The sequence below is a fragment of the Salvelinus namaycush genome, chromosome 5, assembly GCF_016432855.1.
Source record: "Salvelinus namaycush isolate Seneca chromosome 5, SaNama_1.0, whole genome shotgun sequence".
Taxonomy (NCBI): Eukaryota; Metazoa; Chordata; class Actinopteri; order Salmoniformes; family Salmonidae; genus Salvelinus; species Salvelinus namaycush.
The window spans coordinates 41,167,451-41,194,927 of NC_052311.1; the positions used below are offsets into that span (position 1 = coordinate 41,167,451).

The following is a 27,477-nucleotide window of genomic DNA, read 5'->3' on the forward strand; positions in this document are numbered from 1 at the left end:
CTAGCGCATGAGGCTGAAATAATGGGGTTACGACTCCAGTTCCACCATCAGCTAGAAGAGCGTGCTCACTGGGCACCGTCGTCAATTCAACGTCTATTCCACGTTGGTTCAATGTAATTCCATCGAAACGACTTGGAAACAACGTTGATTCAACCAGTGTGTGTGCCCAGTGGGCGTCCCCTTTTTTGGTCACGGTCAGTCTCGGCGGAGGGATGGTGAGAGGCGGACCCTCTGCTGCTCCCTCCCTCTGCTGAAACTGACCGTCAGATGCAGACATCAGTCCAGTAAAATAAAAAATGCTAATGATTTAAATGTATGCTCACTCAGCTGTGCTTCATGAGTAATACAACACCTGATCTGTTACCAGTCTGATCATATACAGTAACTGCCCAAATAAAGGACTCTTGACTAAATGAGGGATACAAAGTATATTGAAAGCAGGTGCTTCCACACATGTGTGGTTCCTGAGTTAATTAAGCATTTAACGTCCCATCGTGCTTAGGGGTCATTATTAAAATGCAGAGTTGCCCATTATTTTGGCTACCATGCCTAGAAGAAGAGGTCTCAGTTACTTTGAAAGACTGTGTGTCACCGTCTCAACCCAATTGAAAACACCAAATTATGGAATTTCTCATGGAAGAATGTCGCATCCCTCCAATAGAGTTCCAGACACTTGTAGAATCTATGCCAAGGCACATTGAAGCTGTTCAGTTAAACATTTTTTTATCTGCAGTAAATCTTGGCTTGCAGGTGTTTGTATAAACGTTTCAGCTTTTTATAATAAACAATATCTTTATTTGTGTCTAGGGCACATCATTGTGCTTCAGAAGTAGATAAAGCCTATATTGGGTCTATATGAATTCTATCTCAATCAATTAAAAAATCTGCTTTTCTTGTGTTCCTAAATGTTATGTTGTGCTCCTACATTTTTGGGGGTTGGAGGCATCAGTGCTACCAATTGATGTTCATTTAGAGCCCTGTGTGTGTGTGTGTGTGTTCATTTGTGTGGATGTTTTTGCTTGTTTGGGATGCCTCAAATAGACCCGAGCCCTCAGGGATGTTCATTTAGAGCCCTGTGTGTGTGTGTGTGTGTGTGTGTAAGTGTGTAGTGTGTGTTCATTTGTGTGGATGTTTTTGCTTGTTTGGGATGCCTCAAATAGACCCCAGCCCTCAGGGATGTTTATTTTCACGCCACATAGCAAGGAGAATCTTGGTATCCATCCACCTTTTCCTTCAGATGTGAAGAACCTAAAGTATCCATGGCTGGTAGAGTAAAAGCAGTAAGAGCAAAGGAGGGGATGGAAGATGCCAGACTGAGCCATGCTACATGTGGTGCAAAAATGCCAAGCATGCACGCCCATGTCCACTCTTCATAGGCTGTCATGTCCCCTCTCCTCTCATTCCGAGCCGGGCGTTGCGGGGAAACCCAGGACTCATACACCATGTGCCACACTCAAACACCATGTGGGAGTGAATTACTGGGACTCACAGCACATTGAGCTACAGGTGTGAAAATTAGGTGTGAGGTTTATGTGTGATAAATTACCAACAGGTGTGCTAATTTAAGCCACTTCACCTCCATCCATCTCATTCTCTATTTCTTCCCCTTTTCAGAGAGAGGAAAACACATTTCACTCGCAGCTTGAGAGGAATTCTGGGAGTGGAAAATACCAAATATAAAAAATCCCCCCCCACCCCCCAAAAAAGGCAAAAAGAAAGAGAGAAACATAAACCACAGGGCAGAAACATAAACCACATGTTTGTGTCTTCAAGCAAGGCCAGAGAGTGATAAGATCCATTGTGTTGAGTCACCCATTAACTCTTTCTGTTATCCTGCTCTGGAGAGTAGTAAACCCTGTAGCACCTGCACAGACCTACATATTGGCCATACTGGCATCTAAACAGCATAGCAACATGACAGAGCCAGATGCTGTATAGAACAAGTGCACCGTGCCAGTCAGTAGCTGGAAGATCATTCAGAGTGAAAGGAATAGAAGTAGATCACAGAGCATGCTCTAGAGGAGATGTTCCACAGAGGGACAACTATACGCGGTTATACATGCATCATGCAATGAAATGAGTTTAGTCGAAATATCAAAATAGTAATGCTTTTTAATGGGATGTTTAAGTAATGTGATTAATGACGTTAAATAGTATTGCTGTTGCTTCTACTTTCCTCTCCTGATTGCACAATAAAGTATTTGATGGGATCTCATGTAGAGATGACACCGACTTGTCAACTGCACACCAAGGCAGTTCTCATTGCTTTTCCTTTTGCAATTCAGTTCAAATGGGGCTATGAGTCTTTCCAGTCCTTTAAAGGCACAATCCTTCATTCATTTTCTTTATTACGCTAGAGGTATTCTTTTGAAGCTATACGTTCTGAGTTTACAACGACTATTGTTAACTATTGAGTTAAAAAAAAGACACATTATGTTAGGGTAAGACAATTGTACTAAATGAAATGGGGCTTTATAAGTTATATTCTTATAGAATCAAATGGGTATATATTATTAATTCATTGAAATGACCACATCTGTAGGATATTGCAAATTGTACCTTTAATGTGACACTTCCACCATACAGCAGGATCTCAACCAACTAGCCGACTGTTCAGAACAAAACAAGATGAAGCTCAACCCAACAAAGTGCAAAGTGCATGTATACCTGTTTCAGCCATAATCCTGACCCACCTCTGCCATTATCCATCTCCGACCACACACTTGAGGTGGTGTCCAGTGCCAAAGCCCTCGGTGTGACATTCCAAGCCAACCTAAAATGGGAAACACACATCTCCGACATTACCACCAAAGGGACCCGAAGACATGATGAACCGTCTTCGCCAACTCAACCTTCCCCCGAAGACCTTCTGACAAACTACACCTGCTTTGTCCATCCAGTGCTATAGTACATCTCATATTTTTCTATTTTATATATTTACGTAGGCCTATGTATTCTGCAATTCAGATTCTTTTAGCTGCAAATGTGTAGAATACAAAATAAAACAGACACATATATATGCATACACACTACCGTTCAAAAGTTTGGGGTCACTTAGAAATGTCCTTGTTTTTGAAAGAAAAGCAATTTTTTGACCATTAAAATAACATTAAATTGATCAGAAATACAGTGTAGACATTGTTAATGTTGTAAATAACTTTTGTAGCTGGAAACTGCAGATTTTTTATGGAATATCTACATAGGCGTACAGAGGCCCATTATCAGCAAACATCACTCCTGTCTTCCAATGGCACGTTGTGTTAGCTAATCCAAGTTTATCATTTTAAAACGCTAATTGATCATTAGAAAACCCTTCTGCAATTATGCTAGCACAGCTGAAAACTGTTGTTCTAATTAAAGAAGCAATAAAACTGGCCTAGTTGAGTATCTGGAGCATCAGCAGTTGGGGGTTCGATTACCGGCTCAGAATGGCCAGAAACAAAGACATTTCTTCTGAAACTCGGCAGTCTATTCTTCTTCTGAGAAATGAAGGCTATTCCATGTGAGAAATTGCCAAGAAACTGAAGATCTCGTACAACGCTGTGTACTACTCCCTTCACAGAACAGCACAAACTGTCTCTAACCAGAATAGAAAGAGGAGTAGGAGGCCCCGGTGCACAACTGAGCAAGAGGACAAGTACATTAAAGTATCTAGTTTGAGAAACAGATGCCTCACAAGTCATCAACTGGCAGATTCATTAAATAGTACCCGCAAAACATCAGTCTAAACGTCAACAGTGAAGAGACGACTCCGGGATGCTGGCCTTTTAGGCAGAGTTCCTCTGTCCAGTGTCTGTGTTCTTTTGCTCATCTTAATATTTTCTTTTTATTGGCCAGACTGAGATATGGCTTTTTCTTTACAACTCTTAATAAAATGGTCACCCAGATTAACTTTTTCTATTACAGCAAACAAAAATTTCCACTCAACTCTGTTGAAGGCCTTTTCGGCATCGAGAGAGACAATGAGTGCAGGGTCTTTAACTCTGAAAAGGTGGTTTATTATATTCAAAGCACCTCTCACATTGTCCGTTCCAAATCTGGATTTGACAAAGCCAGTCTGATCAGGTTTAACGAGGTCTGGAAGTAGGACCTCCAACTTGCGCGCAAGTGTCTTAGTGATTATTTTAACATCAACTCCTAGCAAACTGATAGGTCTAAACAAAGAGCTGTTTAATGGTTTTTTGTCCTTTTTTTATTATCAGGATGCAGATTTCCACGACTTTCGAACATATAATTTAGAGCAGGCATATCTCAGGCCAGAACTTCTTGTAGAACTCTGCAGAGAAGCCGTCTAGGCCGGGTGCCTTTGCCAGAAGGCATTGCCTTAATTGCCTGGGGCGGCTGGTAGCCTAGTGGTTAGAGCTTTGGGCCAGTAACCGTAAAGGTTGCTGGCTTGAATCCCCGAGCTGACAAGATAGAAATCTGTCGTTCTGCCCCTGAACAAGGCAGTTAACCCACTGTTCCCTGGTAGTCTGTCATTGTAGATAAGAATTTGTTCTTAACTGACTTGTCAAGTTAAATAAAGGTAAAAAATAAAGTAAATGTTTTAATAGTTTCACAAACTAGGTGTAAAGGGGAGCATTTACTCTATTTCTATGCTCATCTGATATAGTGGGCAAGATGATCTTATTCAGATATTTTGTAATTTTTGTCATTCGATCTTGTACATTGTGAAGTATAAAGAGATTTGTAGAAGTCGCAAAACATATTATTGATAAGCAATGGATCATAAGACGTGGAACCATCTGCCATCCTTATAGACTTAATCGATCTTTCATTCTGTTATTTGTTAAGTTGGTGTGCAAGTAGACAGCTTGGACGGTTACTGAACTCATAATATTTTTGCTTGGTGAAAATGCTTACATGCTTTGTGTGCTCTACATTGAGTTGGGCCTCAGCACAAGCTAGTGAATTCCAGTTCGCCTGGGATGGTTGTTGTTTATGAAAAAATTCTAAATGCTTTACTTCAGCCTCCAATTTTTCCCTATTTTCAATTCTAAGCTTCTTGATCAGAGATGCTTGAGAAATGATATAAACCCTTATGGTTACTTTAGCAGCATCCCAGATAGTTGCAGCTGAGACAGGAGAGAGTAGATTGTCGAGCCAATAATGTGATTATTTCTCTTTTATCACAGAGCAGAATCCTTCATTGTTAAGCAGAGACATATTACGTCTCCAAAATCTCATTTTGGGGATTGTTTTGCAAATTTCAATATCTATATACACTGGGGCATGATCAGAAATTACTATAGAACCAATAGCACATGACTGGGCAACATGCATGTAAGTAGAGGGCATACATTTTTTTTGTCCAATCTAGAATATGAATTATGGGGTCTTGAGTAAAAGTATAGTCTCTCCATACGTCTATTAAACCAGATGAATCACAAACACTTCTGAGAGCATTTGAGGCTCTATGATTTGAGACTGGAGCAGGATGATTTATCCAATTTACCCAAAGTACAATTAAAATCTCCTGAAATAAACCCAAGTCCCTTGCAGTGTTGATTAAATAATAAAATAATGCCAGACATAGATTTGGGGGAGTCTGTGTTCGGGCCATATACATTTAGTATAGTAGTATGTTGACCAACTATATTACCTGTAATCAAAATAAATCATCCTTCAGAGTCTGTATCTTGGTGCTCAAATATCAATGGGGCATTTTTTGGTTTCAACTAAAAGAAGAAAATTAAACCTGGCCCACCCAGTCCCACTTGAACTTATCATGTTCTGTTGAAGATAAATGGGTCTCCTGTAGCATAGCAATTGAAACCCTTTCCTTTTATAAGAATGTTCGAATTTTCTTCCTCTTGACCACATGCTTACTGCCCCGAACATTCCAGGAGACTGGTTTAAATGAACTTTTTATGTTACAGTAGTATTAAAGAATAGCTTAACCCAGACTGAGTAGTGCATCACAAAAACAAAACAATTAATAAAACATTTGTGTAATCCTAAACTAAAATACAACATAAAAATACAATTTAGAAAACCCCTACTGCTGAGTCCCCAAATGAAACGACAGACCCCAAAAACAGTATCTACCCTGTTTTCTGTCACATTACTAAAATCCCACTAAGGGTTTTTAATAAAAATAAAGTTTCACTATGTCCTATGTTGAATAAAGGGGAATTAACATAGATCTGTGGACATGTGGATGAAAAATGAATAGCCTAATATTTGATATTGTCCTAAGCATTAGCGCTACTGTACTCACATGCACTTTCCCGAACACACACACACACCATACAGTCACATGTAGCCTAGCCTATATAATACATTTTAAAAATACAAATTGCGGTCCTGAAGTAAAATGAACACAGCCTAGTAATTAAGTTACATCCCTTTGTCTACCTTGAGGCCCAACTAAATTAACCGGAACGTCATAGGGATTTGGCTCATTCATTCATGAAAAAATGAAAAAGAACCTCAGTTCTATAAATGAAAAGTTTAGTTACATTGCACCATAACGCTTATTAACTATTACTTTGTATACCATGGCATGGTAGACAGTTCCATCCCGAGGTAGTCAGCCATGCGGTGCATGGACTGCCCAAATAGGGCAAATAAAAGCTACTCACGTTCACGTCCATAAACTGACCATGTGTGCACCCTAATAACATACCTAGCAGCCTTCACGGATCTGGGTTCTGTGCCGCTGTTCAGTGGATATTGTCCCAGTAGAAGGTGAGCGCAGACTGGCGGTCGTCAAATATATGGCTAGACCCCTGGAAAGTAATCCTCAGTTTAGCCGGGTGTATCAGGCCAAATCTGACTCCTGCCTCGTGAAGGTGGGCTTTCACATCTTTGTATGCAGCTCTGCGTCTTGCCAGGTCTGCCGAGTAATCTGGGAAGATATGTATCCGCTTGCCATTGTGGTTCAGCTGTCCTCTTTCGCGGGAGGTCCGAAGAATTTTGTCTTTGGTCTGGAGGTAATGTCGACGGACCCGCATTGCTCTGGGAGGGCGACGGGGCTGTGGTTTTGCCGCTAAAGTGCGATGCGCCCTGTCGATGACTGGGGGCCTGTCAAACGTCTCTCCGCCGAGGACGTCTTGCAGGAAAGAGGCCATGAACTCGGTAGGATTGCGCCCTTCCGTCCCTTCTGGGATTTCGACCACACGTATGTTCTGTCTCTGGGAACGGTTTTCCTGTTCATCTAGACTAACCTTTAGCTTCACGTTCTCTGAGGTAAGCTAGTCGTTATTGGTCTCCAAATCGGCAAGACGCTTATTGATGTCGGTCAACGATATTTCCATATCCTTTATTTTTAGTGTTTGTGTCGCGAGTGTTGTTTGTAGTGTCACCACAGTTGACTGGACTGCTGTCATAATTTCAGCTCGTAGACTTGACACAGAACGAAGTTGGGGTCATGAAATCAGAGCGTAGTGTAGCCATATCTGCGCAGATGGTGACTAGCATCTCCATATCATTGTGTTGCTAGTCTTCGTCATGTCTTCTTGTTTACAGTTTTGTCTCGTTTTCCCAGTTGCAGACATATCCAATAATGGCACCCAAGTGTTGCTAGAGCCAGTAGGTGTGCAAAGTGTGTTCTCAAAGGTGAAAACATAAAAGCATCAACCCTTAGTGGAGAGGCCTCGGAACACGTCTTTACGTAGCCATGTTGAAACCGCCAAGGAGTTATTTTCAATCTGAGAAACCAACTGCCTGTGTGACTGAGCAGTCCGTTTTTACTATATCTCTGCTATGCTCGCCTCTTGACAGGTCGTCATTGCAAATGACAATCTGTTGTTAAATGACTTACCTGTATACAAAAGTTTAAAAAAAATTAAGTATAGGGTTGAATATGAGTCAGGCCTTGAGTAAAATATGCTTTTCATTAATGAGGACCAAGGGCCTCTATGAAGAGTATGTGAATAAAATCTTGACAGTTGTGCTGTGACACAGTTTGAATTCTTAAAGGGAAAGGGCTTTTAAGGACTCAGTAGACTGGGTCAAGGGAGTGGCTTCAGAGAGATGAGAGTATTTGATTGAGTCATGGTTTGTTTGAGTACTTGATTGATTGATTGAGTGAGTGAGGGAGGCCAAAGCCAGAAAGAAGCTGTGCTGAGGCCTACTGTAGTCCAGGAGTCTTCAACTTGTGGCCTACAGGCCAAATCCGCCCCACAAGCCAATTTAATGTGGCCTGCCAAGGATGTGTATCCACCTGCCATTGAGTCAGTGATTGTATCTGCGTCATTTTTCTCTGCATGGAAATGGGCACACATGCTAGGTACTCTTTATGCCCACCCTATTATAAGCTGCAGGTTCCTACTCATCAATGGGGGAAAATATACTCATTTTCCCCCATTGCTTTGGAGATCTCTAGCTCCTTTCAAGGGATGTGATCAAATCTCTCCGCGCCTGCTTGCTTGCCTGCCTTGTCTTGCCTTGCCTGGTGGGTCTGTGTCACAGGAACACTTTGGCTATAATAATAAGTCTGAAAACAAATGTGTTTGCTCAAACACATGCTGCAAAATCATTATAAGCAGCGGAATTGTCCTAAATTATAAACATGTGCATACAGTACGATCTGTTAAAGTAAACTCTGAAAAAAAACATAGATCCTAAATCCTGACTGTTTCCAGCTGGATAGGAGTCGGAGCCGAGTCCAACATATTTTCTGCTAAATTGGAACAGAAATGTGCCTTCAGCGCATAGGGCTGGTGCCCCCCTCCCCCCCTTCCATGTACCGACTTTAACAAGCTAGAACAATGTGTAGCCGTTCCGGGGGCTGGTTAACATTGGGTGGACGGTCTGAGAGTTTTACAGTGTAGAATTGGCTGTTCAGCCTCTCGCTGCTACAGCGTAAGCCTCAAGGGTTACGTGGTTTGAAGAGGGATACAACGAGCGGTCGTGTCTCCAAGTTCGATACGAGGCCAGCCTGTTGGTGGTTGTGATGGTGTCCCGCACGTCTCTCGCCCAGGGGTGGCACATCCAGACCCACTGAAATGAGAGGGATATGTCTTCTCTCTCTCTCTGACTGAATAACAGTAAGCTTATACCATCATTGCGGGTATTTTTTTTTTTACAATAATCGCCTAGATGCTATGAAGAAAAGTCCACATATATAGTTCTGTTGGCGAATGTTCTTCTCACCACATAAGAAGAGAGAACCTCCTAACCAGGCTGCGGCTTTGTGACTTATGAGGCCTGAGGTTTCCCTGCACCATATCCTCCCTCGCCGTTTGCATCCAATATGAATGAATCCATACATTCATGTAAAGTAATGTAAACGCTTTCAAAACTCTGGTTAGCTACTGGAGATATAGCTGTCCTAGTGTTATTCGATTGACATACCAGGGCCCTCCTGGAGTAGATAAGGAGACATAAGGATATAACCTCTTCTGTTATGTTTGGTGCGTTTGACCCTGAATCCCCTGTACTGTATCATTAGCACAAGCTTCCCAGTCACAACAGTTCGAGTAAGGGTTTTCCCCCTCTACGGAGAAACATTAGTCATTAATCAGACCCTGAGTGAGTTTTGATGCATAGCAGCTTTAGTTACTCACTTAAAGAAAGCCTGATGATGAGAGAGAATGGACCCTTGCCCCGGCAACCCTCTTCCTCTGCCCTCTCATGACATCCCTGCCTCACACAACTTCAACAAATGGGATCAACAGTAAATGAGCCCTAGTAATGTGGGCGGGGTGCTCCCTTTTACTTTTCCATCCCGGGCGGTGGATGGATCGAGGGGTGACTCAGTGTGTGATTCCTACAGGGAACAATCAAAGTTCTCACATAAAAGAAACACCAAAAACGGATCTGCAATTTGCCTTATTATGGTTTATAAGTTGCAGAAAGTTATAATGAGTCAGTGTGGTTGATGATGTCATGGAGAGCGGTAGGTGCGTGAGAGGCAGGAGGTGGTTGGCTCAGACTAGGCCCCGGCTAACTCCCCTGCCTGCATGTGGGGCTTTGGCAGCTGCCTGTGATACCCATTACGCTTGTTTGAGTCGTTAAACGTACCTGAGACAGACTGTGTTCCTGCTGGATCTCACCATGGGCCTAATTGCTCCTGAGCTGCTTTCAAAACAAACCTCCCAACAACAGCACCGCTGCCCTGCTGAATGAAACCGCTACCCTCCAAACATGTTGTCATAACTCACATTATGGGCCTGTGTTTTGCATGAATGGAGGACCAAAGCTTTGTGTTCACCTGAATGAACTAGAATCTCTCTCTCCAAAGTGGGCAGTGCAACTGGAACACTGTTGGAGGAACATGTTGCCTATCAGTTTAAGTTTGTTCTACCAGAACTGCTTGTAAAATGGAGTCTCATTGAAGCCCAGAGAGAGAGAGTCAAATGAAGAATGATTATTACTCAACCCAAGCAATTGATTTGTAGAAATGTATCAGGACTTCCCAGCAACACAAAAACACAGCACATATTGGTTCAGTTGAGAAACTTAGCATAGTAGAATTGAGGCTGCCAATACAGTGGAGGACTTCAGAAATATGTTAAATTGCTCGCTGCATATCTCACACTGGCACATACAAGGAGAACCCTCAAACCCACTACCACAAACAAATAGATGTCTGTGGCAGCGGAGGGGTTTCTCACATGATCTACTGTATGTGGTGTCAGTAGAAGACCAATATTAACTAGCAGCTATATGTCAGTCCCATTTCACTATACAACCGTCACACTCCAAATGATTTGTAATATTTGTCTTGTCTGCTTGGTTAGCTTGCTGTGCTAAGAAACCATTGTGGTGGTGTCTTCTCCAGTGATGTTCAAAGGGGCCCTGGTTTTTGTAAATACAATACTTGAGGCACAGAGGGATCATTAGATAACCATCAGAAGTGGGGACTGCAGAGATGTTTTGTTTTTTAAGTCCTATTTATTCTGTGGTTGAAACTGTAAACTATGTTGGATGATCATGGGGAGGGAGTAGCATTTCTAATGGTGTGTTCACTGCTCACATTCTCTCTCTCTCCACAGTTAAAAAAAAACAGGGTGTTCTATGGCATCCATAATATCACGCTGACCATTTCGGCTAGGCCGATGTTCTGGTGATGAAAGATGAAATGAAAGAGCTGAGCTACTACAGATGCCTTGAAAAAGTCTAGCATGTGAACATGTCAAAATATGGTTTGCATAGTTGATTGGTTGGTTTCAAATGTTTCTGCTGTTCGGGAAAACTATTTATGTACAATGTCAACTGCTGCCTATAACTTAGAGCGTTGCAAATTCACACAACATACCATCGCTGTGTGTTTAAAAGCGCACGTGGGTGCCAAATTATGTTATGGTGCTGTAATTTTCAGAGCCCGAAATTCCTCCAGACCGATGCACTTTTGATCGTCTCCTCTCTTGTGTGACTTGGAAACATGGCTATAGATGCTGTTTACACATCAGAGGCGAATGGCTTTCACTGTTGTTTCGGTTGGAGGCACTGTAGCATGCGAGCTAAGGGAGTAGAGGCTTCTCTTTGATATCTATCTGATCGCTTCGCCATGGATCTATCTCCCCATTGGCACAGTGTCTCTGTCTACAATGCACTGAACTGGTGGTGGTGGAAGCCATATTCCTCTAGAACAGTGGTTTCCAAACTTTTTATAGTCCCGTACCCCTTCAAACATTCAACCTCCAGCTGCGTACCCCCTCTAGCACCAGGGTCAGCACACTCCCAAGTGTAGTTTTTCCCATCATTGTAAGCCTGCCACACACACTATACAATACATTTATTAAACATAAGAGTGAGTGAGTTTGTCACAACCCGGCTCGTGGGAAGTGACAAAGAGCTCTTATAGGACATGGGCACAAATAATAAATATAATAATAATAATTTTGCTCTTTATTTAACCATCTTACATATAAAACCTTATTTGGGGCGGCAGGTAGCCTAGTGGTTAGAGCATTGGGCCAGTAACCGAAAGGTTGCTAGTTCGAATCCCCAAGCCGACAAGGTAAACATCTGTCTTTCTGCCCCCAAACAAAGCAGTTAACCCACTTTTCCTAGGCCGTCATTGTAAATAAGAATTTGTTCTTAACTGACTTGCCTAGTTAGAGAAAGGTAAAAAATAAACATAAATTGTGAATAACTCACCACAGGTTAATGAGAAGGATGTGCTTGAAAGGATGCACATAACTCTGCAATGTTGGGATGCATTGGAGAGAGTCTCAGTCTTAAATCATTTTCCACACACAGTCTGTGCCTGTATTTAGTTCATGCTAGTGAAGGCCGAGAATCCACTCTCACATAGGTACGTGGTTGCAAAGGGCATCAGTGTCAGGATACTCTGAGCACAGCCCAATCCAGAAATCTGGCAGTGGCTTCTGATTAAATGACATTTTCACAGAACCGCTTGTTGCAATTTTGATGAGGCACTCTTGTTCAGATATTGGTACGTGGACTGGAGGCAGGACATGAGAGGGATAACGAATCCAGTTGTTTGTGTCATCCGTTTCAGGAAAGTACCTGCGTAATTGCGCACCCAACTCACTCAGGTGCTTCGCTATATCACATTTGACATTGTCCGTAAGATTGAGTTCATTTGCACACAAAAAAATCATACATTGATGGATAGACCTGTGTGTTGTCCTTGTTAATGCAGACAGAGAAGACCTCCAACTTCATAATCATAACCTCAATTTTGTCCCGCATATTGAATATAGTTGCGGAGAGTCCCTGTAATCCTAGAATAAGATCATTCAGGCGAGAAAAAACATCTCCCAGATAGGCCAGTCGTGTGAGAAACTCGTCATGCAAGCGGTCAGACAAGTGACAATTATGGTCAGTAAAGAAAACTTTAAGCTCGTCGCTCAATAAAAAAAACATCTAACTGTAGGATGTGGGATCTGCATCGGGTTCGAACAGTGTTGTTATCCTTCATCAGGATGTGTTGCAAGATTAGCAACGAGCAACATTATTTTTCAACAGGATCAAAGAGGAAAGGCATGGAGTGTGAGCCAGAGATGTGATGAAGCGATTCGCTGACGACGTTCTCGCTGATTGATTGACCAGTGGGCAGAGGTGATCAGGCATAATGAACGCACAGTTAAATGGCGGCTAATTGAAGGCAGCAGGCATATTAGTTATCAACCACTGAAAAGAGGTGAGCCAGAGGCGCCGCTGGTCAGATCAAGTGAGTAACTAACCCGCCCAGATGACGAAAGATCGGGACCTGCTTTGTGATAGTAGTGCCCCGCATTCGCCACTGTTAGAACCCAGAACCCTTTCTCTCCCAATGGGTGGGAAATGAACTCGCTAACTTCTCACGATTTTCATCTTCATTCCAAGCCCGGTTTCCGCTGCTCTCAACGTTGTGTGTTAGCAATCATGTTTGTTTGGGAAAGGGGAGTACATTTGGCCAATTTACAGTGGATGTCAGGTCAATGTAAACATGCCCAGAGTGTATATTCTACATTAATGTATGGCTGTGTGAGGCGATGAGGAAGAAAAATACCCCCGTTTATTTTCTCTTTATGGAGAGATTGACAGCATGAAGCCAGATATACAGTGAGCATCAAAAGTACTGGAACAGTGGCACATATATATTTTTGGTCTCTGTACTCCAGCACTTTGGATTTGAAATTATACAATGACTATGAGGTCAAAGTGCAGACTGTCAGCTTTAATTTAAGGGTATTTTTAATCCATATCAGGTGAGCCGTTTAGAAATTACAGCACTTTTTGCACATAGTCCCCCCATTTCAGGGGACCAAAAGTATTGAGACAAATTCACTTATACATGTATTAAAGGTTTAGTATTTGGTCCCATATTCCTATCACGCAATGACTACATCAAGCTTGTGACTTTACAAACTTGTTGGATGCATTTGCTGTTTGTTTTGGTCGTGTTTCAGATTATTTTGTGCCCAATATAAATTAATGGTAAGTAATGTATTGTGTCATTTTGGGGTAACTTTTATCGTAAATAAGAATAGAATATGTTTCTAAACGCTTTTACATGAATGTGGATGCTAACATGATTGTGAATTGTGAATAATTATGAGTGAGAAGGTTAGAGGCATAAATATCCTACCCCTCCAAAACTGCTAACCTTCCCTGTTATTGTAATGGTGAGAGGTTAGCATGTTTGTGCTTCTGTAACTACGGTATCTCACTCATCATTATTCACGATTCATTCAGGACTATCCATAACCATGGTAGCATCCACGTTAATGTAGAAGTGTTTAAAAACATAAAATGTTCTTATTTACAATAAAGGGGAATCCAAAATGACACAATACATTATTTACCATTAATTTCTATTGGATACAAAATAATCTGAAGCACAACCAAAAGAAACAGAAAATGCATCCAACAAGCTTGTGGAGTCAGAAGCTTGATGTAATCATTGTGTGCTAGGAATATGGGACCAAATACTAAACTTTTGACTACTTTAATACACCAATAAGTGAATGTATCCCAATACTTTTGGTCCCCTAAAATGGGGGGACTATGTACAAAAAGTGCTGTAATTTCTAAACGGTTCACCTAATATGGATGAATACCTTCAAATTAAAGGTGACAGTCTACACTTTAACCTCATAGTCATTGTGTCATTTCAAATCCAAAGTGTTAAAGTACAGAGTCAAATAAACAACACAATTGTCACTGTCCCAAGACTTTTGGAGCTCGCTGTATATTGTCCAAGAATATCAATACTCAAGAATATCATTACGTTATCTTTGAAAATGACATCAACTTCCCATATCATTTCTCCGTCAGAGTACACAGAAGCAGGTTGGGTTTTAACGTCCTGAAGCGAAAGAAGAAAAAGAGTACGGCCTGTTTAGATTTGGATGTTACAATACGTGTCGGCAATGAATCCGATCTTCTCCCAGTTCGGGAAATATCTTGAAATGTGCTATCTGACGTATTGAGGTCTCTGTTCGTTGCTGAGTGAGTAGTTGTGCAGTATGGAGATGAGCAATCAGTGATGAATAGGCCACGGAGTACATTGGGTGCTAATCTGGACGTGATCGACAAGGTGTCGGGGTGAACTTAATCCCTGGAGACGATCACAGACACACTCTGATTAACACGAAATCTCAGTGTCTCTACTCTCTCCATCTCGCCACTCCCCAACACAGATTTTGTGTGTGTGTGTGTGTGTGTGTGTGTGTGTGTGTGTGTGTGTGTGTGTGTGTGTGTGTGTGTGTGTGTGTGTGTGTGTGTGTGTGTGTAGTCTGCCAGGCGGGTCTTCTCTGTAAATCCTCAGTACTCTGCTTCAGTCTTCAACACTGTGGGTTAGAGTGAACCCAATGTCAAGCACTGACATCTCCTTGCTGCTGCTTCTCACACGATTACAAACTGCTGTTATAGTTCCACTTAGCAATTTCTTGTTGTCTTTAAACGGGTTGGAGAAATGTAATATGCGAATTCATGGCCAATGGAGAAACATGCTCTGTTCAGTCTCCCACAGTTGACTTCTCCTCTATGTTGTTTTATTATGCACTGTGGTAGGTTGCCCAGTCGGTGGGAGCTGTTACCCTATATCTGCCTGTGATATTTAAAACTTGGCTCTGATCGATAGCAGTGTCTCGCGTTTGCAGCTATTGTGCTCGCCCAAGGACATTTTCTTGTAAACGGGATCGCTAAGGAGTTTATATTAAGAGACGCTTATTGTGGAATGGACTGGCTGTTACTGGCTCCTTTGTCCTCCGCCGGCAACTCGATCCAGGCCCATAGTCAATGTGGTTTGGGGCTTTCATCGGCTGTCTCAACACAGCGTCAATACAATTCTTAGAAGGGCCAGTTCTGACCGGAATTAATGCAATATTCACATTCAAAACCAATCAGTATTCAAAGTTGCAGAGGGGATCCAAAGTTTGCACGAATGACAAATTGCTGAATCAGACGGATTTCCGACAAATTAGAAAATATATTTGTTACTTATCTGTTACTATTGTTTGGCTTATATTGTGTGATGGACTTTTCAACTGCAGACTTTTTCTTCTGGTTTAGTCTGTTGCCTCAAGTGTATCTTTGTCCTCAGCTCTGAGGCCATCCACAGTTCTGTCTTACCACCGTGACAGGAACATGTTGTTGTTAGGCCCAGTGAACTCAGCTGCACTACCACATGTTAGTTACAGTAGTTACAGTGGAATATACTATCAAAGGCAGTTTTCATTCATACTGACGGTGCCTGTATTCCACACTCTCAAACTCAAACATTGTTCTCGTTTTTTTTTCCTTGCCACTGTGCTTCTCCCTGCTTTTTGGGGTCTAAACCGAGTTACTGTAAGGCACTTTGTGACCACTGCTGATGTAAAAATATTTTATAAGAAATTTGATCGACTGATTGCTTGATTGGATTGCTTTACATGTAGTTGAAACTAATCACACTTCCTGTTTGTGCCTTCTCTCTCTCGTCTCTCTCCTGCAGCTAGCTATGGAGTGTACCCCATCTGCAAGGGCTGCTCGGTGTGCTCCAAGGACAATGGCTGCGTGAACTGCCAGCCCAAGCTCTTCCTGTTCCTGCGACGGGAGAGGATGAGGCAGTACGGCGAGTGTCTCCACGCATGTCCGGCGGGATACTTTGGCATTCGAGCTCCTGAGATCAACACGTGCTCCCGTAAGGCCTCCCTCCTTCATCCCTCCATCCCCTGCTCTCTCTTTTCTATCTCTCCTCTCTCTCGTCACATGATTTATTGTCTCGTTACGTGCTCCTTATGCAGGGAAGAGGGAGACACGCACGCTTCACATTTTGAACGGCTGAACCATTAGCACAGGTGGATGTTAGTGCCGAGACAAGACTCTATTAAGGAGGGTCTTTCCTCCAGTGGCGACCAGTATAGGCCTGGATGTGGGATCTGAGGATCTGAGGCTGTAGATGTCTGATTAATCCAGCTTCTCAACCAACAGTCCCGCTTGGTGAACATTTAGAGGCTTGTTAGAGCGTGTTGTGGACGGGCTTCGGAACGAAGGCTAGGAAGGATATTCAGACATACTTAAATGGGCTGTTATTCAAGTTCTGGGTATACCTTGGTGCTTTGTTTTATGGAAGATTAGTAACGCTTAGCAATAGTTTGTAGACTTTGCACTAACAGAACGCCGCCATGTGCAGATTAAAGCGAGTGGAATAGGTTAAGGCACTCGCAGAGGGCTGGATGATGTCATTCTGAGGAAGAACAATCCTGATGATGTAAGGAAAAAACATAAATCATATTAGATATTTCCATTCATCGATGTCAATAGTATAAATGTATATAATTTTGTGTGGGCTTTATGTGCTCATGTGTTCAATGTGTTTTCTGTGTGTAGTCCGCTGTATTCGATATCAGAATTGGTTTGGTCCCATGACCACCTAAAACAGACAACAACTTTAGACACAGATCTTTTGAATTATGTTTTCTATATTAAAAACTGAAAGGGGAAAAATTTAAACCCAACAATGGCTCTCAACAAAAAATATATATATAAATAATAATAACAATAATATTACAAAATCCAATTAATTAAATGTATCCCTCTCCTCTCCTATTGGACCAGGCTGCGCCCCCGTCTCATAACCTTATTTTAAGGCTTGAGAGAGGCAGGCTTTATAGGTTTAGAGAGAGCCTGTGGTGTTGGCTGAGTGTTTCATGTGAAAACTGAGAAAGAACTTGAACCCATTGGGTTCTGTTAGCCAAACTCCTGACAGACATGCTGAAATGAGGCCCCAGAGGAGCGTGTCAGGACCTCTAGGCCCAATAATCCAGACGCGCAGCAGACACCGGAGGAAAAACCATTTTGCTGCTTACTCACTCGCTCGCTCTCTCCAAACCTCCATGCAAATACGTTCGCTGGTTTTGTCAGTCAGAAAAATTGAGCCGATTGACGACTGAAATGCCTGGCTTGTCGTAAACTGCTGGTATCAATTGGATTTTCACCCTCGCTGAGACACCCGCTCCCCCTGCACACACATGCTCATCTCTCCATTCCCCACAATAAAAGGGGAGAAGGAAGGGCCTGCAGTCATTTCAGCCTATCTTCACAAGTCAGGGAAAATCAGAGGAGAAAGACATTTTGTTCTTCAGCGGATAGTAATTATTCCCCATCCCTCACCACACCGTCTCTCTGTCCTGCGTGAAGTTTGATTTTAAGTGTTACCGACGTGCGGCATCAACGCGTGGCAAGTTAATCTGAGTCCTTTTCAGAACAAACTGCTCCCAGAACAAAAATCTTACCATTGTCAAGTAGCATTACATCTCGGCGGTCAGGCCTACTTTGATGTGATCGCAATTGGAGTCGTAACTTTGTAATCCCACTTCGCATTTGACCTTCCTCCTTAAGTTGCACTCTTTATGTAATTTCCACTAAACAGTTTGGGTCTGTCGGCCATAACGGGCCGTTCTATCAGGTAGGCTCTACGAAGCTAATTGTCGGGTCACTGGGAACGATTTGTGGGCTGACAAGGCAGCTGGATTCTCCTCTGAGCTCAAAGACACCGGTGTTCCTCCCCACCACCAGTGCCCCAGAGCCAGTGCCTGCCCCTGCTCTCTAAGAGGCCTGGAAGGTGGCATTACGTCTCTGTTATCATGGTCTTTCAAAACAGCCTCTGAAATCACTTAAGGAGTAGCTGCTTATTATTACACCAGAGTTTGTCTGTGTGATCTTATCTCATTCAAGACTGTTTTGTGGACTGCCTGGGTAAAGGGAAACCAAAGCCACACGGGAGAGAGAGAGGTTTACACACTCACTCCCAGGCCCAGCCGTGATGAGGCTGGAACCCCATGGCTAAGTTCCTCACTCTCTTTCAGCCGCCACTTGACAGCTTGGCATTAGGAGAAGAAAGAGTGTAGCCACACACTTTAACCTGTGTGCCAATGTACAGTAAGACTAGGTGACTGAAGCTAACCAGGCAACTGAACCAGCCAGTGGCTGAATTTAAAAGAGAGAGGGTGATTCCGTGTTGTTTTTTTCTCAAATTCCGTTTTCTCCGTTTAGTTTTTAAGGTTTCAGTTTTTCTTTTTAGGTTTTTGCTCTCAAAATCACACTTTTTTTAATAGGAAACACACAAAACTGGATGTTCCAAGTCCATAACAATAATTTACCACACCAGGAGAACACTTTTGAGGTCTGGGAAAAATCTAAGAATTATTGAACTTTTGGTGTAGTTACCCTTTAATGCAAGTGAGCACCAGCCAGAGACTTTGTTTGGTCAGCAGTGTTTCTGTAGCGCTCATGTGATTGCAGAGTTAGCAAACAAATGGCTACTGGATTGATGCAAATCATCATGATATCATTCTGCCAGGTGAGCATAGGCTACTTTATAGTTAACATTTTGTTTAGAAGGTTTTGGTGAAAGCCTTTCCATCTACCAGCAGACGGTTATCATTAGCATTAACGCTAACAGCTACCCAAAGTGTAGACTAGATATACGCACACTGTATACACCACACAGACGAGGGCATTCCTGTGCCGTTTCAGAAAGTTGCAGGAAAATAAAAATCACTGATGCATTTTGTTCATGGATTTTCTATAAGTCCAATCAATGTAGTTAATTTCCTACTAAGTTCAATAAATGTTTGAATATTGCGGAATTCCGTTTTAATGTCTGGCTTACGTGATTCCGTCTGCGTTTTACACCTCGCTCTCTCTCTCTCTCGCTCTCACATGCACACATACACAAACACACACCTTTCAGCAGCTAATGGTGAAGAGTTAGATATGATCCATAACTCCATAACAGCTGCAGTCATGGAGGCACTTATCAGCTCAACAGACTAATACTGCTCTTCTGTCTCTCTGTCAACCTCCACCTCTACCAGGGACATTTGTAAGGGTAGATATTCACATATGGTTTATATACAGCCCAGTCCTGATAAGTGCACGTATCTACTGTACGGGATGTGTAAGTCAGCAAACTCTGTGTAAGTTTGTGGCAGTTGCACCAGTGCTAATGCAAACTAATCTGTCTACTTGCCTGGGACATCTATCTGCATGCTTTAGGCTTAACGCAGGCTTTTATATCATTATTTAATTAGCTATGGCATAGACTGTATCAGCCATCAACTGTATTTTCATATGGGTTTAAAATATTAGGAGGAGCGGGTGAATGGTGGATAACAGTGTGCTGAGTTTAACGGGAGGGAAAGTGTTGACAGGGACAGCATGAGAGTAATACTCCGAGCAAAACTTCTTCCCAGGGGCTGTATAATGGTTTTAAACACTGCTGAGGTGGTTGGGGGGGGGGGGGGGGGGGGGGGAGAGGTTTGGAGGGTATCCTGGTGGACAAGGCTTGAAGTCTGGCATAGGCTGTCCCTATGTGCACCCCCTTCAACAAACACACAGAACACACACAGCCACAGCCGTCCCTTAGCCACACGCACTCGTGCATGCATACACGCACGCACGCACACACACACACACACACACACACACACACACACACAAACAAACACAGCTCTCCCTCAGCCACAGCTCTCCCTCAGTCACAGCATGCTGTAATGCTCACAGAAACCCCAGCAATGAGCATTCCCCTGCCAGGATGAAAACCCTGTCAAGCTGAGGTCATAGATATGGCCAATATTCTGGAAGTGTGGTTCAAATATCACAGCTCATCCAGTGCCAGTATATATGCCACTTGAGACTCCCCTTGTCCGAGGTGATTTTTAAAACTCCATTTCTGATTTTATTTTATTGCCTCTCTCGTACTAAAAATTGGTTACGGAATATCATTGTTGCTTTTTGTTTCTGGTTTGTACCCTTTTATGTATTTATTTCAATGCCAGAGTTTTGGATGATTTGGTTACACCTTTGTAAGATTGTTCATTTTTAAAGTGCATCACGGGAGTTTGGTGGATTCTGAGGTGGACAGTAGTCACACGTCAGTTCTCCGGGCCAATTGAGTACCGAAGTATGAAGCTCTGTAAAGGAGCAAACTCACAATACCATGAGCGACGTTGGCAGCACAGACAGAAACAGGCTACTCTGCATCTCTGTCTTCCTATGTGTATTTCCATTGCACATTTTAACCAGAAAAAGACCATTTGCTTTTGACCTTTGCACCTTACCAAGGGACAGTTAATCGCCACAGCTTTTACAAACCACAGTTTAGACACACCGCGAGACAACACAATGGACACAACCAACTGACAGGCCTGTCGTGTCTCTTCTCCACTGGCCCATTCTGACTGACAGGAACACTGGCACCGTCTCGCCCAGCAGCCCCATGCCAAGGTGTTGAAGAGCATCCACGTGGAAAGAAAAGAGAATGTCAGAGGGGAGAACATGCAGCCTTGTCCTGTGCCATGAACTCCTGCCATCCATCAATCCACATGACATGGCTGGGTGGCAGCTAGCAAGCCAAGGGTTAAATGTCAGCCAAACCTTCTGATTTTAGAGAGTAGGTCAAAGCGCTATTAGGCTAGTACTAGGCTAGCTGCTTCCCTCAGACACGCTTGGAGAGTAAGGCTGGAAAAATGGGGTTTGTTTTCCCCTGCTTCACTGCCAGAGCTTCTTTCTGTCTGATCATGGACATGGACACTGCCGCTGCCTGCCTGTTCAACAGCAGGCCTGGTTAGCATCCTGGAAGACTTTTCATTAGACTGATGATTGGCTTGACAACCTAACCCCCATAGCTTACAAGAAAGGCCCTTTCTGGGCTCACAACATATTCTCCATCTTTTGAAAAATGATTTACAGTTTTTTTTTAACATGAATATTCATATAGATAAATCAAGTGATGGCATTTGTCCCGTGTCAACCCAATCTCACACAGAACACCTCTGAAATTAACAGTTGCTTTGAGTGTCCCTGATCAAATTTGCAGATTTTCGATCCAGACCACAGCAGAGAGAGAGGGGAGAGTCGCTGCCAGCTAGATTTCGCAGGATTAGATCACGCTTTTAAAGCGCCGTAAATCAACTCCAAATGCAGTTGACATGACTACCACAAACTGAAAAAAACCAAAAAAAATGGAAACAGTCACATTCATACAAGTGCAACCATGCCTTTCCTTTAAAAGATGTTGACCCCTCAGCTCAGCCACTGTCTATACTCGGTGGCTTTGAATTCCTATTTTAACAGAAACATCTAGTTTTTTTAAAAATATATTGTATTAGTGGTCCAGTGCAGTCAAAAACTAGATTTGCTGTGTTTTTCAGTATATTTCCACATTATGTTGTTGGAAAAATACTGCGAAATTGTGAAAACTATAATAATGCCCTTTTAGTGTAAGAGCTGTTTGAAAAGACAACCTGAAATTTCTGCCTGTTTTGGTGGGTTGGCGTTTTGTCCTAATAGAACAATAAGAAAGAGAGTTCCAAACCTCTCTGCCAATAACAACTAGTTTTCAGTTTTCCCCTCCCCACTCCCAGACAGTCCTAACAATGTTCTTGCTTGAGAAATTGCACTTTACTAAGAAGCTATTTCTTTTTCTTTTTGACCATTCTAATTCAAAACAATCACAATACGTTACTTAATTGTTACCCAGAAATGATTTGATATTGAGTTAACTGAGAAACAAGGCCAAGAGGAGATCATGTGTTTTAAGCCTCAAGAAGAACATTGAACCTTCCTTTCATCAGATTCCTGCCAGATCTGATGACCTCATTATTTCTTATTAGTCTCCCAGAGGCACCTAGACGAGACATTGGAGGTGGCACAGAGGTTAATCTCAGAGGGCTATAACCTGCTCCTATGCATCTGAGGGCCATGCGCCCCTGGGCGCCTCGTCTGGGGCTCTCCGTTGGGCCGCAGAGGCAGACAAGCAGCCGGGCAGATGCAGCACCCTGTGGGAACTTCCCTCATATCCATCCAACTCTGACCCCACACACATATATATATATGCTAACTATGGCTCTGTCTGATCTTAGATAGCCTCTCTGTTCCCTATCTTGACAGGATGTCTGTCTGTCGTGGCGTCTCCCCCCACCTACATCTTCTTCCAAGGACCTTTGACCTCGATCACTGACTAAGAGGAAGGTCTTCATCTTGGAAGTCTCTCCCTTGTCAGAGCTATACGCATATGTCATATATCTGTAAAGGAATGACGAATCTTCTATTTTATCTGATAAGGAGTAGGACAGGAATCGCTACCACCAGTGTTGGCTAATAAATGTGACTATAAGCTTGATTTTGACATCTAAACTCAGTAAAAAAAAAAGGAAATGTCCTCTCACTGTCAACTACGTTTATTTTCGGCAAACTTAACATGTGTAAATATTTGCATGAACATAACAATATTCATCAACTGAGACTTAAACTGAACAAGTTCCACAGACATGTGACGAACAGAAATTGAATAGTGTCCCTGAACAAAGGGGGGGTCAAAATCTAAAGTAACAGTATCTGGTGTGGCCACCAGCTTCATTAAGTACTGCTGTGCATCTCCTTCTCATGGAATGCACCAGATTTGCCTGTCCTTGCTGTGAGATGATACCCCACTCTTCCACCAAGGCACCTGCAAGTTCACAGACATTTCTAGGGGGAATGGCCCTAGCCCTCACCCTCCGATCCAACAGGTCTCAGACATGCTCAATGGGATTGAGATCTGGGCTCTTCGCTGGCCATGGCAGAACACTAACATTCCTGTCTTGCAGGAATTCACGCACGGAACGAGCAGTATGGCTGTTAGCATTGTCATGCTGGAGGGTCATGTCAGGACGAGCCTGTTGGAAGGGTACCACATGAGGGAAGATGATATCTTCCCTGTAACGCACAGCGTTGAGATTGCCTGAAATGACAACAAGCTCAGTCCGATGATGCTGTGACACATCACCCCAGAACATGACAGACCTCCAAATCCACCTGCAAATCGAATCCGACTCTAGAGTACAGGCCTCGGTGTAACGCTCATTCCTTTGACGATAAACGCGAATCCGACCATCCCCCCTGGTGAAACAAAGCCGAAACTCATCAGTGAAGAGCACTTTTTGCCAGTCCTGTCTGGGCCAGCGACGGTGGGTTTGTGCCCATAGGCGCCGTTGTTGCCGGTGATGTCTGGTGAGTACCTGCCTTACAACAGGCCTACAAGCTCTCAGTCCATCCTCTCTCAGCCTATTGCGGACAGTTTGAGCACTGATGGAGGGATTGTGCGTTCCTGGTGTAACTCGGTCAGTTGTTGATGCCATCCTGTACCTGTCCCGCAGGTGTGATGTTCGGATGTACCGATCCTGTGCAGGTGTTGTTACACGTGGTCTGCCACTGCGAGGACGATCAGCTGTCCGTCCTGTCTCCCTGTAGCACTGTCTTAGGCGTCTCACAGTATGGACATTGCAATTTATTGCCCTGGCCACATCTGCAGTCCTCATGCCTCCTTGCAGCATGCCTAAGACACGTTCATGCAGATGAGGGACCCTGGGCATCTTTCTTTTGGTGTTTTTCAGAGTCAGTAGAAAGGCCTCTTTTAAGTGTCCTAAGTTTTCATAACTGTGACCTTAATTGCCTACCGTCTGTAAGCTGTTAGTGTCTTAACGACCGTTCCACAGGTGCATGTTCATTCATTGTTTATGGTTCATTGAACAAGCATGGGAAACAGTGTTTTACAAATGATCTTTGAAAGACAGGGTCCTGAAAAAAGGGACGTTTCTTTTTTTGCTGAGTTTATATTGTAAGATGAACTTTAACGTTGTGGCACTCGTTAGTCGTGTGTGTTTCGGTGTACCAGCGTCTCCACTGCTGTTTGTTGTCAATAACAGCAGGGTTGCGCAACAAGCCGGTGCTTGAGAGTGTAATAGCGCCAGATGTTCTTTTTTCTTTTACTTCTTCAGAGCGAAAGAAAGAAAGAAAGACTCAGGTGATGACAGGCCTGGGAAGGCTTGTGTTTGAGAGGTAAAGAGGAGCACTACTTTCCAATTTACTCCTTTGATTTATTGGCTGTTGGGTCCCTGGCCCTGACGTGTATTGACACCGAGCCCCACCGATATCTAATTTCAGAGGGAACAAAGAGAGGAGAGAGGGATGAGAGCTAAAAAAAAAAAGTAGGGAAGAGGGAGGAGAGACCGAGCGCATCCTGCCTTTGTGTGGGCCTCTGTCTTACCTCCCCTGTTTCACTCATTCCATGCCAAAATCTCTACAGCAGTGCGTAACTCTAGTGGCCCTGTGTGTTTATCAAACAAAGATAAGCAAGTGTGCGTGTGATATGTTGGACCAGGGATGAGATAATGAGAAGGCAGAAATGTCTATAGAGTAAATGTTGGCTGCCTTCCATGTGTAGATTGTTTTGTTCTATCTAGGTCGTCTTCAATTGGCACCAAACGTAATACAACTTTTTGTACTTGTCCAGTGTAGGGCAATTCCACAGGAACAGAGTTATGCTGAGACTCAGATTTTTCCCTTTAAAATGTACAGTATATCCAACAAAAACCAATGATTGCAAAGTTAAACACACAGAATGACGGTTTGTGCTGTTTGTGGCGTCGTTCTGTTACCAGACTTTGCATCAGCACTGTTCTTCATGTTCAGTGGAAAATTGTTAAAAGTAGTCCTTGTGCATAGAGTTGTATTGTCTGTTTTAACTTTGCAATCATTGTTTTTTTGGTTGGATATACATTTTAAAGTACAACTCCGCTGCCGAGTCTCAGCATCACTCCGCTACTGCGGAATTGCCCTAATGAACACAACACAGGAGTGCAGTGAGGTCTTACAGGCTGCCTCAGACCACCTCTTGAATCTGAGAGTGTCTGTTGTATGCCTCCATATACCACATCCGTACATCCGTTCCAGTAGCACTGAATTTACACTGTTCCTACCCCAACATCCCGTTTCTGCAAATCACAGCTGGTTGTCACATATGGTTGTCACCTCCGGAGAGTTTCTCTCTTTTCCTTTGGATAAAAGCGTATATTAAATGACATTATATTGCCCTAGGTTGCACTGTGCTTTTACCGTTATATAATTAAGGTTGTAGCTGATTTTATTCATGTCCCTAAGGTAAAAACTATTTTTACAGCTTTTTTTGTTCCATATACATACATTTTACATATTACATGTTACATACTACATTTTACATACTACATGCATGGTACTTTTATATACAGCTTTCACATGACAAATATGTTATGTATACATGCAGTACAAACATTCATACATATACATACACACATGGATACATACACACATACATACAGTGGGGAGAACAAGTATTTGATATACTGCCGATTTTGCAGGTTTTCCTACTTACAAAGCATGTAGAGGTCTGTAATTTTTTTATCATAGGTACACTTCAACTGTGAGAGAAGGAATCTAAAACAAAAATCCAGAAAATCACATTGTATGATTTTTAAGTAATTAATTTGCATTTTATTGCATGACATAAGTATTTGATACATCAGAAAAGCAGAACTTAATATTTGGTACAGAAACCTTTGTTTGCAATTACAGAGATCATACGTTTCCTGTAGTTCTTGACCAGGTTTGCACACACTGCAGCAGGGATTTTGGCCCACTCCTCCATACAGACCTTCTCCAGATCCTTCAGGTTTCGGGGCTGTCGCTGGGCAATACGGACTTTCAGCTCCCTCCAAAGGTGTTCTATTGGGTTCAGGTCTGGAGACTGGCTAGGCCACTCCAGGACCTTGAGATGCTTCTTACGGAGCCACTCCTTAGTTGCCCTGGCTGTGTGTTTCGGGTCGTTGTCATACTGGAAGACCCAGCCACAACCCATCTTCAATGCTCTTACTGAGGGAAGGAGGTTGTTGGCCAAGATCTCGCGATACATGGCCCCATCCATCCTCCCCTCAATACGGTGCAGTCGTCCTGTCCCCTTTGCAGAAAAGCATCCCCAAAAAATGATGTTTCCACCTCCATGCTTCACGGTTGGGATGGTGTTCTTGGGGTTGTACTCATCCTTCTTTTCCTCCAAACACGGCGAGTGGAGTTTAGACCAAAAAGCTCTATTTTTGTCTCATCAGACCACATGACCTTCTCCCATTCCTCCTCTGGATCATCCAGATGGTCATTGGCAAACTTCAGACGGGCCTGGACATGCGCTGGCTTGAGCAGGGGGACCTTGCGTGCGCTGCAGGACTTTAATCCATGACGGCGTAGTGTGTTACTAATGGTTTTCTTTGAGACTGTGGTCCCAGCTCTCTTCAGGTCATTGACCAGGTCCTGCCGTGTAGTTCTGGGCTGATCTCTCACCTTCCTCATGATCATTGATGCCCCACGAGGTGAGATCTTGCATGGAGCCCCAGACCGAGGGTGATTGACCATTTTCTAATAATTGCGCCAAAAGTTGTTGCCTTCGCACCAAGCTGCTTGCCTATTGTCCTGTAGCCCATCCCAGCCTTGTGCAGGTCTACAATTTTAGCCCTGATGTCCTTACACAGCTCTCTGGTCTTGGCCATTGTGGAGAGGTTGGAGTCTGTTTGGGTGTGTGGACAGGTGTCTTTTATACAGGTAACGAGTTCAAACAGGTGCAGTTAATACAGGTAATGAGTGGAGAACAGGAGGGCTTCTTAAAGAAAAACAGGTCTGTAAGAGCCGGAATTCTTACTGGTTGGTAGGTGATCAAATACTTAAGTCATGCAATAAAATGCTAATTAATTACTTAAAAATCATACAATGTGATTTTCTGGATTTTGTCTCTCACAGTTG

The 27,477-nt window shown here is 43.1% G+C and overlaps 1 protein-coding gene across 2 annotated transcripts in view; it reads left to right on the top strand.

Moving 5' to 3' along the window:
- The window catches only part of LOC120047540 (R-spondin-2-like), a 71,932-nt gene that overhangs the window by 19,724 nt on the left and 24,731 nt on the right, over nucleotides 1–27,477 (top strand). For both annotated transcript variants that reach the window (XM_038993068.1, XM_038993069.1), the window contains exon 2: nucleotides 16,340–16,528. In XM_038993068.1, coding sequence (XP_038848996.1) covers nucleotides 16,340–16,528 — 189 coding nt within the window. The remainder of the gene's footprint in view (nucleotides 1–16,339; nucleotides 16,529–27,477) is intronic.